Raw genomic sequence first — 19,353 nt, 5'->3', positions numbered from 1 at the left:
ATCCAAGTTATCAGGTAAACATGTAGTGGACAGTTGGGAAGAATGCCACAGGATGCAGGGGGGACATAGATAAACTGCAGAATTGAGCTGAAAGATGGCAAATTGAGTTCAATGCAGCTCAATTTGAGGTGATGCACTTTGGGAAGAACAACAGGATGGCAGAGTACTGGGTCAATGGAAAGATTCTTGGTAGTGTGAATGTGCAGAGGGATCTTGGAGTCCATGTGCATAGATCCCTGAAAGTTGCCACCCAGGCTGATAGTGTTGTTAAGAAAGCATATGGTGTGTTAGGTTTCATTGGTAGAGGGATTGAGTTCCGGAACAGCAATATCATGCTGCAACTATACAAAACGCTAGTACGGCCACACTTGGAATACTGTGTGCCGTTCTGGTCGCCATATTTCGGGAAGGATGTGGAAGCATTGGAAAAGGTGCAGAGGAGATTGACCAGGATGTTGCCTGATCTGGAGAGAAGGTCTTATGAGGAAAGGCTGAGAGACTTGGGTCTGTTCTCATTGGAAAAAAGAAGGCTAAGAGGGGATTTGATATAGACATACAAGATGATCAGAGGATTAGATAAGGTAGACAGTGAGAGTCTTTTTCCTAGAATGATGACGTCAGCTTGTATGAGGGGGCAGGACTACAAATTGAGGGGTGATAGATTTAAGACAGATGTCAGAGGCAGGTTCTTCACTCAGACAGTGGTAAGGGCATGGAATGTCCTACCTGCCAATGAAGTTAACTCAGCCACCTAGTCAGTTTTAAACAATCTTTGGATAAGCACAAGGACCATGATGGGGTAGTGTAGGGGGAATGAGCTGAGAATAGTTCACAGGTCGATGCAACATCAAGTGCCAAAGGGCTTGTTCTGCACTGTATTGTTCTATGTTCTATGTTCTAATGTTCCCACAGATTTACTTTGCTTGGAAATCCATGGTTGAAGATTTAAGACTCATTACGCAAACATTTGCGGGTGTGGCATGGAGCAAGACAACTTGATCTGTCATGATCTGTCATTGTAAAACAAAATTGATTATTTAAATCCTTGCTATGCAAGTGGACGCCTGGAGGAGAAACCCCAGGTTGGCTCATATGCCTCAGAATCAGTGACAAAGCGATTCTGAAAGTCTCAGCTAGAATTCTGGTCACTACACACTTGCAAAGATGCTAAGGTGTTAGAGAGAATACTGAGGAGACCTTGGACACTAGTACAAGAATTCTCAAGACCAAATGTTCCAAGTGCATAAAGAAACTGAGATTGTCCCTTTCAGGATCAGATTTACCAGGATTATTTATGAGTCATGGAATAGATGCAGGTTGTAGCGTAGAAGGAGGCCATTTCACCCATTGCCTCCATGTCAGCCCACTGCCAGATCATCCCGGCTCATCCCCTATTCCCCCCTCGTCTCCTTACTATCTAAGTCACAACACATGTTTTTTACCTAGTTTAGGATTGTACTCTTAGATGTTTAGAAGATTGAGGGAAGATCTTATTGAAATGTTTGAGATGATTAGGGAGTTTGACAGGGTAGATTTGGAGAGGTTTTTACCTCTTATGGGTCAGTTTCAGACCAGAGGGTGGAATCTCAGTATAAGGCGTCACCCTTTTGATTTGACTTGATTTATTATTGTCAAACATGATGAAGTGCAATGAAGAGTTTTGTTTTGTGTGCAGTGCAGGCAGATCAAAACACGCAAAGATCATACCGTGATTTCAAACATAAAACATAGAACAGTACACCACAGTACAGGCCCTTCGTCCCTTGATGTTGTGCTGACCTTTTATCCGACTCTAATGTCAAACTAACCTACACGCTTTTCATTGTACTATCTTCCATGTGCCTATCCAAGAGTCACTTAAATGTCCCTAATGTCTCTGACTCTACTATCACCGCTGGCAGTGCATTCCATGCACCCACCACACTCTGTGTAAAGAATCTACCTCTGACATCTACCCTAAACCTTCCTCCAGTCACCTTAAAATTATGCCCCCTCGTGATAACCATTTCCACCCTGGAAAAAAGTCTTTGGTGATCTACTCTGTCTATGCATTTCATCATCTTGTAAACTTCTATCAGGTCAATTCTCACTCGTCTTCGCTCCAATGAGAAAAGCCCTAGCTCCCTTTCTTCATAAGACAAGGTAAGAGTGAAGTAAAAACGATTCCCTCACTAAAAGGAATTGAAAGTACCTGGGGCAGTTGGAAATGTGGAATTTGAAACAGAAACAGAAGAGCCATGATCTTATTGAATGGTGGAGTAGATTTGATGAACCAAAGGGTCTATTTCAGTTTCTATTTCCTATCTTCATAACCTACGTTAATAAATTGTAAGAAGCAAATCAATGTATGATGCCATGTAATGACATAAAACCTTTTATGAAACTAAGTTGTGAAAGCAGGTAGAGAATCTACAAAGAGATATAGATAAATTAAGTGAGTGAGTGGTCAAACATTTGATGGATGGAAAGTACTGTGGGAGCGTACAAACTTAACCATAGTTTGGTGAGAAAACTACAAAAGTAGCTTACTTAAATGGAGTTAAAAATCACACAACACCAAGTTATAGTCCAACCGGTTTTAATTGGAAGCACTAGCTTTCGGAGCACTGCTCCTTCATCAGGTGTTAGACGATAACCTGGTGTTGTGTGATTTTTAACTTTGTCCACCCCAGTCCAACATCAGAATCTCCAAATCATATTTAAGTGGAGAAGGGTTGCAGAACTTCAGAGGGTTGGTAATAGACTGATCTGTGTGTCCTGGAACGTGTATTATTATGCAAGTGCTTAGAAAGGGAAATGGCACATTGTTTGCTGTATGGGGAATGCAATGTTCCAGTGAATAAGCTTTACTGTGCTTTTACAGGGCAGTACTGACAGGAGAATACAGTGTACAGTCTAAGTCTTCTTAGTTGAACGAGGGGATTCAACTCACTTCTGGGTTAAAGGGCTTATCTGGTGATGAAGGGTTGAACAAATTGAGTCTGCATCCATTAGAGTTCAGAAGAATGAGCGGTAATCAAATTGAAACGTTGAAACAGAACTGGCTCAGTTGTGACTTTATTGAATGGTGGAGCAGGCTTGAAGGGCTGAATGGTCTGCTCCTGAATCGAGGGGTGGTCAGCGCCAACGCCGTGAGAATATTACAATTCCCCATGCTGTCCTGTAAGTAAAAGCAATGGCCATACAAATTGTTTTGTCTTTATACATGGGAGCACCTTGGACAGAAGGCCATTCATACTGGATTCCCACATTAAGTCTATGTTTGATCACCCCTTGGGAATAACGATGACCTCTTGATTGCTGACTTTAGAATCCATAAAATCTTCTTTGCACCCGCTTCTGCTCCTTTAAGTGAAATTTCACCAACCATAACTCCAGTTCATAAGGACACACCCAGTCCTTTGAGGGACTCCAATTGCTTCGACTCAAAGTCTCCACCATGCGATGAGACCTTGACATTTGAGAGACTGGAAATCATCCAAAAGTCTGCAGTCCCTCCCTTCCCATTTGTTTCTGTCACCCTATCCCCCCAGTTGGAAAAAAGTTATGAAACTGCAGGAATAATATACAATAGCACAGCTGATACAACTCTGGGTGGCACAGTGGCTCAGTGATAAGCACCACTACATCAGAGCACCAAGAACCCACATTCGGTTCCACCCTATGACAATTGTCTGAGAGGAGTTTGTCCATTCTCCACATGCCAATTTGCTCTGGTTTCCTCCCACAGTCCAAAGATGGGCAGACTGGGTGGACTGGCCATGCTAAATTGTCCCATAGTGTCCAGGCTAGGTGGGTTAGCCATGCAGAAGACAGGGTTACAGGGCTAGACTGGGGGAGGTGGGTCTGAGTGGAATGCTGTTCGGAGGGTTGGTTTGGACTCATTAGGCCAAATGGCTTGCCCCCACACTGGGGATTCTCTGATTGAACACAGCGAGGAATATAAAGTTATGGCCGCAGAGATAGTGCAATATCAATATTACATTTGAAATTTGAGAGGTCCATTCAGAAGCCTAATGACAGCAGGGAAGAAGCTGTTCTTGAACCTGTTGATGCATGTATTTAAGCTTCTGTATCTTCTGCCTGACAGAAGAAGTCGGTACAGATTATATCTGGGCTGGCAGGATTCTTTGATGTTAAGACAGAGGTAAGGGTGGTGGACCTGTGGAATTCTTTAATGCAGAGAGTTATTGAGGCTGGGACATGAAGTAGATTGAAGCCTGAGATAGATTTCTAGGGAAATTGAGGCCTTTGGAGAAACGCTGGGCAAGCAGAGCTAAGGATGATCATATCAACCATTGAATGGTGAAGCAGACTCAATGGTCTGAACGGCCTTCCAGTGTTCCAACATGTAGTCAGGGATTCTCCAGCAAAGGTTGTCTCTGCCTTAACCCCACTCGCAGGGGATATCTTCCAATTGAAGCCACTTACCACACCAAGATGTTTTATTTTCTTATTTATTGGCAACCATAGATGGGCTCTTCTGCTATTTCCCTTCCAATTCTTGACACTGCCGCCAATAGGACCAGTCTTCCCCTCCAATCTTTACAAAGTATGCATTTTCTAATAAAGGCTATGTTCGTAGTAGATCACAGAATCCCCATTGAATAGATGGAGGTTATTCAGCCCGTTGAGTCTACACTGACCCTCAAAAGAGCATTCTGTTCAGAACTACCCCATCCTCATATTTCCTATGGCCAATCCACTCTGCTTACACGTCCCTGGACACTATGGGCAATTTAGCATCGCCAATCCACCCTAATCAGCATATGTTTGGACTATGTGGGGGAAACCGGAATACCCAGAGGAAACACAGGGAGAATGTGCAAACTCCACACAGACAGCGGCTCGAGGCTGGAATCGAACCCAGGTCCCTGGCACTGGGAGGCAGCAGTGCTGACCACTGAGCCACCATGCCTCCCTAGATGGTGAGAAACTAAGCAATAACAGAAGGTTTTTTGCCTGGGAACCAAAAGGTGCAGGTTTGAGAAGTTTGCTAAAGGATTAGTAGCACAATGTGAGAGCACTGGTATGGAGAGAATTTTCTGATAATCATGAGTTTTCACGATTTCAGATGCATTGACTGAAAGGGTATTGTATATTTATTGCATTTAAATTTTAAATGGGAAGTGCACACATATCTGTGATAAAAGACAACTTGCAGGGAAGAAAGCAAACAGAGCGCTGTGAGTATTTGGAACTCCTTGCCACAGAGAGCAGTGGGGACAGAGTCCTTGTGTGTATTTAAGGCCAAGTTACATAGATTCTTGACCAGGAGGTAATCAAGGGTTAGGGGCAAAGGGACAGGGAAGGAATATTGCATTAACCATGATCCCCTTAAATAGTGGAATAGGCCCGAGGGGCTGAATGGCCTCTTCCTGTTCCTATGGTCTCAGGACAAATAGATCATTCTTTTAAGGAGACGCATGGGCTGGCTTGGCCAAACATCTGCCTACTGTGTTCAATGTGTTGGTGAGCAGACGTGATTCAGACAAGTGGGTATGGATGCAAGGAACGGGGAGGGAGAGCAAGTTGGTAAGGGAACAGGGTGACAAAGGGGCAAGTGTGGCCAGGTGGGTGTCAGTGTCTGGTTTGTTGGGTGGGGTACTGCAGGAAAGGGTGGGATGATGACATGCCAGAGAGTGTGGTAATGCCAGTTGGATGGCATGGTGGGTGAGGTAGCAAGATGGGGAGGCTGGAAAAGGTAGATAGGACAACAGGATACATAAGGAGGCAAATTGGATAGGATGCGAGCTGGCAGAGTAGATAGGGCAGCTTGCTGGAGGAGCGGGGTGGGGGGGAGGGTAGAGTGGATAGCAGCAGGGAGATTAACTTGGGGTAAGCGGGCAGGGAAGGGGTGGAGGCTGATCACATTGAATCAGGTGTAGAGGATTAATGTCAGGAGGGGTCAGGTTGGGCATAAAGATGATAGGAGGAGTCAGCTGAGGGTGGAGTAGGAGCAGAGGGGTCTGGCAGGGCAAGGGGTGATATCAGATCGGGGTGGAATTGGCTGGGATATGGTCCATAGAAGAATCTGTCATAGGGATGAGTGGGCTGCCTTGCCTCAGGGAGGAAACTGATGGTTGTCAACCTCAGGTTTGAGTGGTTCACAGGGTCAGGGGTCAGTGAAGAGGAGACGAGACAGCCAGACGAGACTGGAGTGTCAGAGATGAAGGAATTTGAGCAACTCTTAGTTGATGTAACCTTTCCGGCTGACCTATTTGGGGAGGAATCCACTGCCCTTTGAACCTGCTCCACCATTCAATACAATCATGGCTGATCATCCTACTCAGCACCCTCTTCCCACTTCCCACCCACCTCCCCGCTCCCCCCAAAACCCTTCAGTCTAAGAACTATATTTTCATTTCATTCTCGGTGAATGTAGCTGAGGAACAAAGCAGGTAACCATTATCTTTCTCCAGGTGCTGACTGGAATTGATAAGCTGATACGAGAGATACTCATATGCACCATGAGTCGAAAAGGTGTCTTATTTCACAACTGAGTTACAAATATTAATATTTCTTTTTAATGTCGCATCTGTGGTCACTACCAACATAAGCAATTCAGATGATGTCTCCTTTATTTTTTCATTAATCCTTCCAGGGTATTCCTGCAAAAAAGATAACGAAAGGAAGAAAAGATCATTGGACATTCAACAACAGTACATGGGAAAATGTAAGAATGCACTTATATTTTCAACATATGAAATTTAAAAGAAACATTTAAGAGCAGGTTTGCTATGGAATGTATGTAGGTTATAGCTTAGAAGCTGAAGCACACTGAACCTTTGAGTGAAACATCATTGGAGATGGATTTGTTTTAACAACAGATGGCAAAACAGATGAAAAGCAACTCTTGGTGAATTGCTACACATTATGTACGTTCCCAATGACCGAGGACTCCAGAACCAGGCATCACAGTCTAGGATTGTGGGGCAGACCATTTACAACTGAGATCAGGAGAAATTAGTTCGCTCAGAGAGTGTTGACCCAGTGGCGTTTGCTACTATAGAAAGTGGTTGAGTCCAAAACATTAAATGCTTTCAAGAAGGAGTTAGATGTAGTCCTTATAGTTCCTGGAGCTCAGTGGCTCACTGGTTAGCATTGCTTCCTCACAGCGCCAGGGAGCTGGGGTTAATCTCAGCCTCGGGTGACTGTCTGTGTGGAGTTTGCACGTTCTCCTTGTATCTGCGTGGGTTTCCTCCGGCTGCTCCAGTTTCCTCCCACTGTCCAAAGATGTGCAGGCCAGGTGAATTGGCCATGCTAAATTGTCCAGAGTGTGAAGTGCATTAGTCATGGATAAATGTAGGGAAATGTGTCTGGGTGGGTTACTCCTCGGAGGGTTGGTGTGGCTTTGTTCGGCCGAAGGACCTTTTTCCATGCTGCAGGGAATCTAATCTTACGGATAAGGGATCAAAGGATATGGGGTGAAAGTGGGAACGGGGTACTGAATTGGATTGTCAGCCATGCTCATGTTGAATGATGGAGCAGGCTCGAAGTTTGTATATCCCCTTCCATTAATTTGTGAGAAGTATAATGGTAAGATGGTGCATAACGGGTGACCAGTTTGATACCAGTCAGTTTGCCCCAGATCAATATTCAGATGAATCTGCAGCAATCTTAACACATAAACATTTAACAGACTGTTTGTATTTTACTGTCCGAGTACCCCTTCTCCTGCCTCCAATCTCTTCATTTCCAACTGTCGCCATGACATTGACCACATCAACCTGTCCACCTCCCTCACCCATTCCAACCTCTCACCCTTGCAAATTGCAGCCCTCCACTCCCTCTGCTCCAGCCCCAACCTCACCAGTGAACCTGCAGACAAGGGGGAATGCAGGGATAGTTTGGTGCACTGACCTCTACGCTGCTGAAGCCAAGTGCCAACTCACACACACCTCCTCCTACTACCCCCTCGACCATTACCTCACCTCCCATCACCAAACCATCATCTCTGAGACTGTGGTGCACAACCTCATCACCTCTAGGGATCTCCCATGCACAGCCTCCAATGTCATCATCCATGAACCCCCGCACCACCAAATTCTACCTCCTATCCAATATCCACAAACCTGACTTCCCCGGTCGACGCACTGACTCAGCCTGCTCCTGCCCCACCGAATGTATCTCCGCATACCTTGACACCATCCTGTCCCCCTTAGTCCAGGAACTCCTCACCTAATTTCAGGACACCACACATGCCCTTCACCTCCTCCAGGACTTTCGTTTCCCTGACCCCTATTGCCTTATCTTCACCAGTCCCTGTACACATCAATCCACCATGCCGAAGGCCTCCAAGCCCTCCGTTTCTTCCTCTCATGCTGACTGAATCAGTACCTCTCCACTGACACAATCATTGATTGGCTAAACTGGTCCTCACCCTCAACAATTTCTCCTTCCAATCCATCCATTTCCTCCAGACCAAAGGGGTAGCCATGGGCACCCGCATGGGCACCAGCTATGCCTGTCTCTTCGTCGGGTACATGGAACAGTCCATCTTCCGCAACTACACTGGCACCATTTCCCATTTTCCTCCACTACATTTATGACTGTGTTGGCGCCACCTCGTGCTCGCACGAGGAGGTTGAACAGTTCATCAACTTCACGAACATCTTCCACCCTGACCTCCAGTTCATCCGGACCATCTCAGACACCTCCCTCCCCTTCCTGGACCTCTCCATCTCCATCAATGGTGACCAACTCAACACTGACATCTTCTGCAAACCCAACAACTCCCACAGCTGCCTGGACTACTCCTCCTCCCCCTGTTCCTCCTGTAAAAATGCTATCCTTTATTTCCAAATCCTCAGCCTCTGCCACATCTGCTCCCAGGAGGACCAGTTCCACTACAGAATGCACCAGATAGTCTCCTTCTTCAAAAACCGCCATTTCTCCTACACGTGGTCGACACTGCCCTCCAGCGCATCTCATCCACTTCCCACACCTCTGCGTATGAACCCCACTCCTCAAACTGCAACAATCCACCATCCCCGATCCTCACCTTCCACCCAACCAACTCCCATATACATTGCATCGTCCTCCGACATTTCCGCCACCTACAAACCACTCCAAGCCAGAGCTATATTTCTCTCCCTACCTCTATCTGCATTTCAGAGAGACCATTCCCTCTGCCATTCCCTTGTCAGGTCTATGCCCCACACCAACCCACCGTCCCCTCCTGGCACCTTCCCCAGCCACCACAGAATTGCAAAACCTGCACCCACACCTACTCGCTTACCTCTGTCAAAGGCCCCAAAGTATCCTTCCATATCGAGTCAGAGATTTACCTGCACTTGCATACACATCATCTTCTGCATCCATTGCACCCAATGTGGTCTCCTCTACATTGGGGAGACAGGATGCCAACTTGCAGATTGTTTTAGAGAACATCTCTGGGACACACGTACCAACAAACCCCACCGCCCTGTAGCTGAACACTTTAGCTCCCTCTCCCATTCTGCCAAGGACATGCAGGTCTTGGGCCTCCTCCATCACCACGCCCTTAACACCCGACGCCTGGAGATGAACGCCTCATCTTCCACCTTGGGAACCTCCAACCACACAGAATCAATATGGATTTCACCAGTTTCCTCATTTCCGCTCCCCCCAACTTATCCCTGCCGCAACCTCACAACTCGACACCATCCTCTCAAACCTGTTCATCTTCCTCCCTACCTATCCGCTCCACCTTCCTCTCCAACCTATCAACATTGCCCCCACCTTCATCTACCTATCACATTCCTAGCTACCTTCCCCTCCCCATAGCCCCCCCTCCCTCCTCCTATTTATCTCTCCACACCCTTGTCCCACAAGCCTCATTCTTGATGAAGAGCTTACGCCTGATTCCCCTGCTCCTGGGATGCTGCCTGACCGGCTGTGTTTTTCCAGCACCACACTCTCGACTCTGATCTCCAGCATCTGGAGCCCTCACATTCTCCCTATTTGTATTTTATGGAACCTTCCAGTTGAAATACTTTGTAAATATTGCACAATGACAGCAAGCGGGATAATATGTTTGACTTTCAGTGACAGCGCAAATCAGGCACTATCAACTTGCCAACTCTGTCTCTTGCGATTTACATCAGAGAAGAGGCTGAAAGTTTCAGTTCCAGTGTTATTCAGACAGACAAAGTGAAACTGAGCTAGAACCAGCTGAACTGCTCTCCTCCACATGATCATTGGAAATTTCAAGGATATCCCCTTCGATTAGCACTTGTAAAGTTATAGAATCAAAGAGCTGTACAGCAGGGAAACAGACTCTTGGGTCCAACTTGCCCATGCTGACCAGATACCTAACCTAATCTAGTCTCATTTGCCAGCACCAAGCCCATATCCCTCCAAACCCTTCCTATTCATATACTCACCCAGATGCCTTTTAAATGTTGTAATTGTACCAGCCTCCACCACTTCCTGTGGCAGCTCATTCCATACACGTACCACCCTCTGTGTGAAAAAGTTGCCCCTTAGGTCCCTTTTAAATCTTTCCCCTCTCACTTTAAACCTGTGCTTTTTAGTCCTGGACTCCCTTACTCTGGGAAAAAATGACCTTGGCTATTCACCCTATCCATGCCCCTCATGATTTTATAAACGTCCATAAGATTACACCTCAGCCTCCAATGCTCCAAGGAAAACAGCCCCAGCCAATTCAGTCTCTCCCTGTAGCTCAATCCCTCAAATCCTGGCAACATCCTTGTAAATCTTTTCAGAACCGTTTCAAGTTTCACAACCTCCTTCCTATAGCAGGGTGAACAGAATTGAATGCAGTATTCCAAAAGTATTCTCACCAACATCCTGTGCAGGCATAACATTCCCAACTTCTGCCCTCAATTAAGCGTGCCAAACACCTTCTTTGTCTGTATACCTGTGACTCCACCTTCAAACAACTATGCACCTTGGATGAATGAAAGCCTACATTTCCGCTTCATCCTGATACCAATAGACTTCACTCAGCACTCAGGATATTGAAAAATCTTGAGGTTGATTTCACCAAAATGACAATCAAAGTATTTTCATCCAAGTATCCTTGCACACACTGGTGTCATGGCACAACACACTTAAATGTTTCCAGAGTCTTAAACGTGTGTGACATTACTGTCCAATACATTAAAGAAGTGTTTCAAAGCTCATGAGACCACTGTTTGTTTGTTAGATAGATTAAGACCTCCTGAGCAACACCGAGTCAGATCTCTAATTGGATATGATCACAGGATCACTACAGTGCAAGGCGAGGTCAGCTGACTAATCAAGCCTGAACCAACCCGACTCACTCCCTATCCCCACAACCCCCAAATTTCTGTTGCATTCTAATTTGTGATGAAATAATACACCAGTGTCGTTTTTGGAATTTGAATTAAAAAGTATGGGGCAAATCCATTTTGGTCCATTCTGTGATGATTCCAAGTCAAGAGAGTGTGGTTACAAAATGTCGAGTTGTTCAAAGCGAGAAAGCTTAGGCCATTAAACTAGAAAAAGAAACTGCAAAGTTTTTAAGAAATCGAGAGAGGAAAAATAATTTTGTAGGATTGAGTATCTGTAACAGATGATGCTGGGAAACAGATTCCAATTTTGTTTTGCTGTTTGAGTTAGTTTTTTTAAAACTTTGGTATACGTATAGTGCACACATGTACATAACTTTGCATGTGCTTTTCTCCTTGTGTGCAATAAGCTTATTGCATTGTTCTATTGTTAAGCAACAGCCTCATGTAGGTACTTTCTGTGACTAACCATCACGGTAACAGACTTACCATGGACGAAATATTTGATCTATCAACCCAGGCTTCATTCCGGGATTTGGCTTGTCCAGGTTTACCCATCAGCTGGGATCATAACAAATTGTAACCTCATATTGTCTGCAATTCAAAATACAGAACATGTTACTGAATGATGCCTAATTGACCATCTTGTTTGCTGTGATTTATATTCCAGTAAGCCACTACACCGACAATCTAAGGAAATGCTGCATGGATGGATTAACAGTACTTCCAATGAAACGTAGCTGTAAAGATCGGGCATTTCGTATCAAGGACGATGAATGCCGAAAGGTTTTCCTCACTTGCTGTGACTTTGGCATGGAAGCGAGGAAGAACCAATCGCAGAAGCTCGATACAATCGGAAGACGTAAGTGTTCACTTAGAGTCACAGAGTCATAGAGATGTACTGCATGGAAACAGACCCTTCGATCCAACCCGTCCATGCTGACCAGATATCCCAATCCAATCTAGTCCCATCTTCCAGCACCAGGCCAATATCCCTTCAAATCCTTCCTATTCATATACCTAGCCAATGCCTTTTAGATGTTGCAATTGTACTCGTCTCCACCACTTCCTCTGGCAGGCTCATCCCATATAACCAACCTATCCTCAGCTCAGAGAACTGATCACTGTGTAATCCTCTGAAATAGAAACATCAATGGAGCTGATCAATGACCAAATGCTGAGTTTGGAGGTTTTGAGCTATAGAGAGAGGCTGAATAGACTGGGGCTGTTTTCTCAGAGCATCGGTGGCTGAGGGGTGACCTTATAAAGATTTAGAAAATAATAAAGGGTATGGACAGGGTAAATCAGCAAGGTCTTTTCCCCAGGGTGGAAGAGTCCAAAACTAGAGGGTTTAAGGTGAGAGGGGTAAGATTTAAAGGGGTTGAAGGGGCAACATTTTCATACAGAGGGTAGTGCGTGAGCTGCCAGAGGAAATGGTGGAGGCTGGTACAATTAAAGCATTTAAAAGGCATCTGGATGGATATATGATTATGAAGGGTTTAGAGGAATATGGGGCCAAGTGCTGGAAAATGGGACTTGATTAGGTTGGGATATCTGGACAGCCTGGACAAGCTTCCATGCTGTGCATCTCTCTCACTCGATGAACATTTTGCAAATTCCAGGATAATCACAGAGGAATGCAGTGTGTTGTGGTGAATGAGTCAAGAGTACGGAGCGGGGTTAGGGGAGGGGCATGGGAGATGAGTAAACCTCTCACCTTCATCTTGTCAGTTGCACAAACCAGGTAGCATTGAACTGACCAGTCTTTCTATATTCTCCACCAACTATTCAAAGATTTGGGAATCCCTCACGATAGTGGGGTATTCAGCAATGGCGGTGACAGGACTGCAGAGCTTTGATCTGATCCCATGGTTGTGGGACAATTTACTCCTTTCCACCACTGCGTGCTGCTTCCACCAAGTAGTAATCCCGTGCTGTTGTTTTCCCAGCTTGACATCTCACTTTTCAGCATGCCTTGTGCTTGTCTCAGGTATGTCTTCCCACACAGTTCATTGAACCAGAACAGGTCTTCGGGCTTGATGGAAATGTTAGAGTGAGGGCTACGTTGACCATGAGATTAGAGACTGTTGTTGAATGTAGTTCCAATGGTAGCTGATGGCTCACATGGGAGCCCAGTTTGGAATTGTTGGATCTACCTGGTATAAGTTCCATTTGGCACAGTGGTTAACCAAACACAGCATGATGGCAATGACCCTCAAAGTGAATAGGGAACTTCTCTATAAGAACTGGGCAATGGGCACGCTCATAATGATGCCATCACTTGGTCAAGTGATGTGTTCTTCCTGTTGGTTCCGTCAGCATCTGCCACAGACTCGAACATGACCAGCTGCTCTGTCCATTGCATTGTCTTCAGTGATTACTCGCTTCATCCAAGTTATGGTGGTGAGGCACTCTCCCAAGTCTCTAATCAGTGGGAACCAAAAGAATCTTTGTGGGGAAACCGCTGCAAGTGTGGGAAATACGGTACAGGAGGTTTAACCATTTGATTTAGTGGGGATTCCTTACTAAAATCATAATTACCTCTGAACAAGCTCACTGGTTCTGAAAACTGGTCAATGGAAATATTGCAGTTGCAGGAGACAGGAATGGCTCAAGGTAAAAGTGGCACAATGTTGTTTGCATGTCATGAGTTATGTTCTCAATTTCGGTGAACCCGGACATCAGACATGCAGTGTAACAGTCAGCACATTTGAAGTCTGTCCTGAGTTCCTGTTCCCACTAAACTGTCTGTTCTTCTTTAGAGTGGGGAGATGATGAGGATGACGTCTTTGATGAGTACAATGTCCATATTCGCAGCTCTTTTCCAAAGAGTTGGCACTGGAAAACATATTATAATAGACCTGCAGGAGAGAACCAGTAAGTGTAACATAATCTCCAGCAAGATATACGAGACTTCTCCGAAACAATGGCGGTGTGTTGTTTTTTGAAGTTGGTTCATCACAAGAGATTTCAACTGAATAACCCATTGTGCACATGAGCATGACTGTTGTCATAACTAAATTCAACTAGGCTCATTTTAATATTGTCCCACAGTGGACAATTTATCCACTGAGCTGCTGGTAAAATACATCATGCGATTTGGGTGGCTGTTTATTTAGGTCTTTGCAAGTTTCTAATTGCGTCATGCATCCCATGTTTTGACTTGCTTCAATGTAAGTTAGGTGAATTGGCCATGCTAAATTGCCCATAGTGTTCAGGGATCTGTAGGCGAGGTGCATTAGTCAGGGAAAGTGGGGACTGCAGATGCTGGCGATCAGAGTTGAGAGTGTGGTGCTGGTAAAGCACAGCAGGTCAGGCAGCATCCAAGGAGCAGGAGAGTCGACATTTCGGGCAAAAGCATTCCTGGTAAAGGGCTAATACCTGAAATGCCGACTCTCCTGCTCCTCGGATGCTGCCAGATTGGCTGTGCTTTTCCAGCACCACACTCCTCAACTCTGCATTAGTCAGCAGAAATGTAAATTAGTAGGGTAGAGAAATGGATCTGGGTGGGATACTATTCGGAGGGTCAATGTGGATTTGTTGGGCCTAATGGCCTGTTTCCACACCGTAGGGACTGTATGATTCTTTATACAGTGGAAATGTTTTTATGAGTACTGACTTTTCCCACTGCAATGTGCCTTGCTAACGAACATGTTGTATAAAAGACATCCTCCTCAGTTATATTACCAAAAGGCAGTCAAAGATTATTTTAAAAGGAGGTTAAGACATCCTTTTGCCTCAATATCCTCATCCTCCTACCATCTCCCACTCACCCAGATGCTTGACCACTGATGCACTGGCCAGGGCTGTCCATTCTCTCTTGACTTTTGTGTGCGTGCTGTGTAGAACTTTTTGCTGAGTCCATCAGAAAGGATATGAGCCTGAGAGGGGTGACTATTCCAGGCAGTGGAGGCCAGCAGGTCAAAGCCTACCTGTACGTGGATGATGACGCTGTTCTCTGTCCAGATTTGCCATCATGAGCATCTGTGACCAGTTCAAACTGGCCTTGGGAGCCAGGGTGAATTGAGGCAAGGGTGAAGCCGTGCTCTGTGGGAACTGGGCCAAACAATCCTTTATCCCCCTCACTGTCAGGACAGATTACCTGAAGGTGCTAGGAATATGGTTCAGAGGGGCTGGGGGTGTGTCCAAAATCTTGGGAGATGTTCATCGCCAAGCTGATGGAAAAACCGGTCCTTTTGGGAACACTGCTCCTTCTCCACTGCAGGTAAAAACCTGGTCATCAGATGGGAGGCACTCTCTCAGTTGTCATCATGTGTTGTAGGTCTGACCCAAACACTTGAACCTCTTCCATTTCATTTGTAGGTCTAAAATGGACGTGTACAAACTTCTGGATAAGGTGGTTGATGGGTGGGGGGGGGGGGGCGTGTGGTGGGGGATGGATGAGGGAGTGGTGAACAGAAGTACCGAATGCCACCCCTCTATCTGACGGCCATCTTTGTGTGTGGCTGCATCAAGTTGTGCACAGACCCTCGACACGCAAACGCCAAGTAGTTGAACCGTTCTGTATCTCCTGACCTTCGTGGAGAAATTTGCAAAGAAAAGCACCTTTGACCGCAAGTCCATCAGGAAGTGGTCAGCACATGATGCCCTCAGTACACTGAGGGAAAAGGAAAGGAGGGATCAAACAGAAGTTACTACTTTCAGCTCCGAAACATATCCCTTTATAACCACCTAGCTCATCAATCTCAGTAGCAACAGTTTTAGATCAAGCAGGGGACACAGTTTAAGCCTATGGTGTAGACTATTTAGACTGACATGATGTTTAGAATTCACTACCACAGAGAGCAGTTAAGGCCAAAATGTCTAATTTCTTGAGGGAGTTCAATATAGCAGCTGGGGCTAAAGGGTTATCAGGATTACCTGATATAGGATATGATAGGGGCTGTAAAAGGAAACAGGCTGTTGAGTTGGATGTTCAGCCATGGTCATAAAGAATGGTGGAGAATGCTTGAAGAGCGAAATGGCCTTCTCTTGCTCCTATGTTCTGTTTTGACCATGGTTGCAAGTAACCCTGAGATGAGCTCTCAACTATATATTTGATTCATCAATTGCAGTTGACTCCCGTCTGACAAACAGTTTCCCTGCTCTATCCTTGCCTCTTCATACCAGCTGCCACCGCACATGTGTGAGCTTGAGGCCTTTCAGTTTATTACTCACTGACAGCCCCTCAACATTGCTGGCTCAGCCAGTATATATTGCCCATCCTGAACAGTTCCTCAGAAGGTGGCAGTGAGCTGCCTTTCTGAATCTCTGTGGTACCTGGGGGATAAAAAAGGCCCACAGTGCTATTACCTTGACAGTTGTGGAATTTTGACCTAGCGACAACGAAGGAGAGACAGTATATTTCCAAGTTGGGATGGTGAGTGGCTCTGAGCGGAACTTGCAGGGGTGGTCTTCCAATGTCCCTGCTTGCATTTGTCCTTCTAGATGGTGGAGGTAGCGATTTTGGAAGACGCTGTCCAAAGAGCTGTGGTGAGTTGCTGTAGAGCATCTCTTGCATTGTACACAGTGCTACTAAAGTGTCTCAGTGGTGCCTTCATTGTCAGATTAACTGTAAAACTGATGTTCTGTTTTGGGCGGATGTCAAATGGGAGATGACCAAGGTTATATCCTTGGAAGGCAGCAGAATAACAGTGATGGTGCTGGAAGTGAAACAAGTCATGATACAGTTTCAGTTCACTGAATCCCTACAGTGCAAATAGAGACTATTTAGCCCATCAAGCCTGCACTGATCCTCCAAAGAGAACCTATTCCATTTCCATAACTCCTCATTAACAATGGCTAACCTACCTAGCCTGCACATCCCCGAACACTACTGGGCAATATTTCCCATGGCCAACCCACCTAACCGCTGGCACAACTGTGGACTGTGGGGGGAAACCAGGAGAAAGTGAGGACTGCAGATGCTGGAGACCAGAGTTGAAAAGTGTGGTGCTGGAAAAACACAGCAGGTCAGGCAGCATCCAAGGAGCAGGAGAATCGACGTTTCGGGCATAAGTGATTCCTGAAGAAGGGCTTATGCCCGAAACGTCAATTCTCCTGCTCCTCAGATGCTGCCTGGCCTGCTGTGTTTTTCCTGCAGCACACTTTTCAACTGTGGGAGGAAACCTGAGCACCCAGAGGAAACCCACACAGATGCAGGGAGAATGTGCAAACACCACACAGACTGTCAACCAAGAGTGGAATTGATCCCGTGACCCTGGAACTGTGAGGCAGCAATGCTAACCGTTTTGCCACCAACATTTCACCATTTTCATGGTGGGATTCAAACTCATGTCCCTGTAGTTCTGAAGGATTAGCCCAGGCACATCGCCACTACACCACCACCTCCCATTGAATCAATTGAAGAGGTAAGAATGCAGAGAGATGAGTGCAGTCCCCACTCAATTGAGACAGTGGATGGTATGAGGAAATGTCCCAAAAGCTGAAGATAAGTTGAAAAGGTCAAACATGTGCAACATTATATCAATTTCAAGGGAGGTTTCACAACTTTAGTAGGGCTGGGGTGTCCCGCTTGGAAGGAGTTCATAGATGTGGAAGGTACCAACAGGCTGAAAGGTTTGGAAATGAAAAGTGCTGATTGTCATTGGAATGGTGACTTACAGAAAGGAAGGGGTTGTGGTTTCTTTTGGATGAGTTCATCTCCTCAGCCTTATTCTCATTGGTTCCAGGTTTACTGTTGTCCTCCCCGATTCAATAACAACGTGGGAAGTTCAGGCAGTTGGCATGTTTAACAATAAAGGTGAGACACTTTCCCGCACTGACATTAATTTGTGAGATGATAGTGGCATTTAATTAAATTTCTTACTGTTAGTGTTTACAACTACTCTCAGTGTATAGTACAACAATACTTTTGCATCTTCTGTGAACCAGTTGTTAATTATAAACAGACTGTCAAAGTCATTTGACAGAATGCCTCATCACCAGACCTTTCTAACAAGCACCAAGACATCACTTGGCTGGTGGTGAGAAGGGCACTACCCATTCGATACTTCACGTATACCTGGACTCTCTGTGCCATCACACCCTGGCCTCACTGTGGAAGAGTGGGTGGAGACTGTCACACATCTCCCTCGGAGTGTGCCTTTGTAAAGGGAGTCTGGAGGGAGATGCAGTGGTTTGTGTCGAGGTTCATCCTGAGCAGCTCCGTGACTCCGTGCTGTACAGGCTGTTCCCCGGGACACACACCGAGACAAACGTCGACTGCGCATGGAAGACCATCACCTCGGTGAATGGTGCACTTTGGTCTGTCCGAAACTTATTGGCCTTCCAGAGGAAGGAGTTGACCCTGACCGAGTGTTGTAGACCGGCACATTCCAAGGTCCAGAACTATGCGCTGAGGGACACATTAAAGCTTGGGGCAGCTGCTGCCGAGGGGCAGTGGGGAAAGACCACCATCTGGGGTCTTCCTGCTGAAGTTAAATGGGGGTCTGTTCAATTATCAGACCTTCCTGGTGCCTCAAATATCTGCAAATATAGTCTTGTGCAAGTAAGAAATGTCTTTGGTTTGTTTGTTGGATAAAATCAAACTCCAATGTTTGTTTCTCTGTAGGCTACTGCACAGAACCAAATTGTTTTCGTGAATATGCATGCATCATGGAATCCTATCATGTGGAAATAGGCCATTCGGCCTATCAAGTCCACACCGATCCTCTGAAAAGCATCCCACCCAGATCCACACTCCCTTTAATCCTCCTTTTCCCATGGCCAATCCACCCTCACCTGCACATCATTGGACTGTGGGAGGGAAACTGGAGCACCCGGAGGAAACCCACACAGACACGGGGAGAATGTGCAACCCTCCACACAGACAGTGACCTGAGTGTGGAATCGAACCCGGGACCCTGATTTTGTGAGGCAGCAGTGCTCGAAAACTGAGCTGCCCCTGTATAGGAAGATTTTTTTAATGAATAAAGTATATATTTGAAATAAAAATAGCTAAAATATAAGTTAATATTGTATAACATGAGAAAGTAGTATGAGATACAACATTTTGGAGTATAGATTAATCCTGCATGATAAGGTAAGAGATATGGGTGATTCAACGTTGCATGATGGCTCAGTGGTTAGCACT

At 45.7% G+C, this 19,353-nt stretch overlaps 1 protein-coding gene across 1 annotated transcript in view; it reads left to right on the top strand.

The window, feature by feature from the left end:
- Positions 1-19,353, top strand: part of LOC122541325 (complement C4-like) — a 158,027-nt gene that overhangs the window by 43,301 nt on the left and 95,373 nt on the right. The window contains exons 16-19 of the mRNA XM_087979485.1: positions 6,605-6,676; positions 11,929-12,120; positions 14,021-14,135; positions 17,951-18,021. Of these exons, the coding sequence (XP_087835611.1) occupies positions 6,605-6,676; positions 11,929-12,120; positions 14,021-14,135; positions 17,951-18,021 (450 nt within the window). The remainder of the gene's footprint in view (positions 1-6,604; positions 6,677-11,928; positions 12,121-14,020; positions 14,136-17,950; positions 18,022-19,353) is intronic.

This window comes from Chiloscyllium plagiosum, unplaced genomic scaffold (assembly GCF_037043375.1).
Source record: "Chiloscyllium plagiosum isolate Xiang-an unplaced genomic scaffold, Cpla_swu_hap1 HiC_scaffold_35, whole genome shotgun sequence".
In the NCBI taxonomy this organism is placed as follows: Eukaryota; Metazoa; Chordata; class Chondrichthyes; order Orectolobiformes; family Hemiscylliidae; genus Chiloscyllium; species Chiloscyllium plagiosum.
The sequence above is the reverse complement of the archived record's forward strand: the minus strand, read 5'-3'. Positions and strand labels throughout refer to the sequence as shown.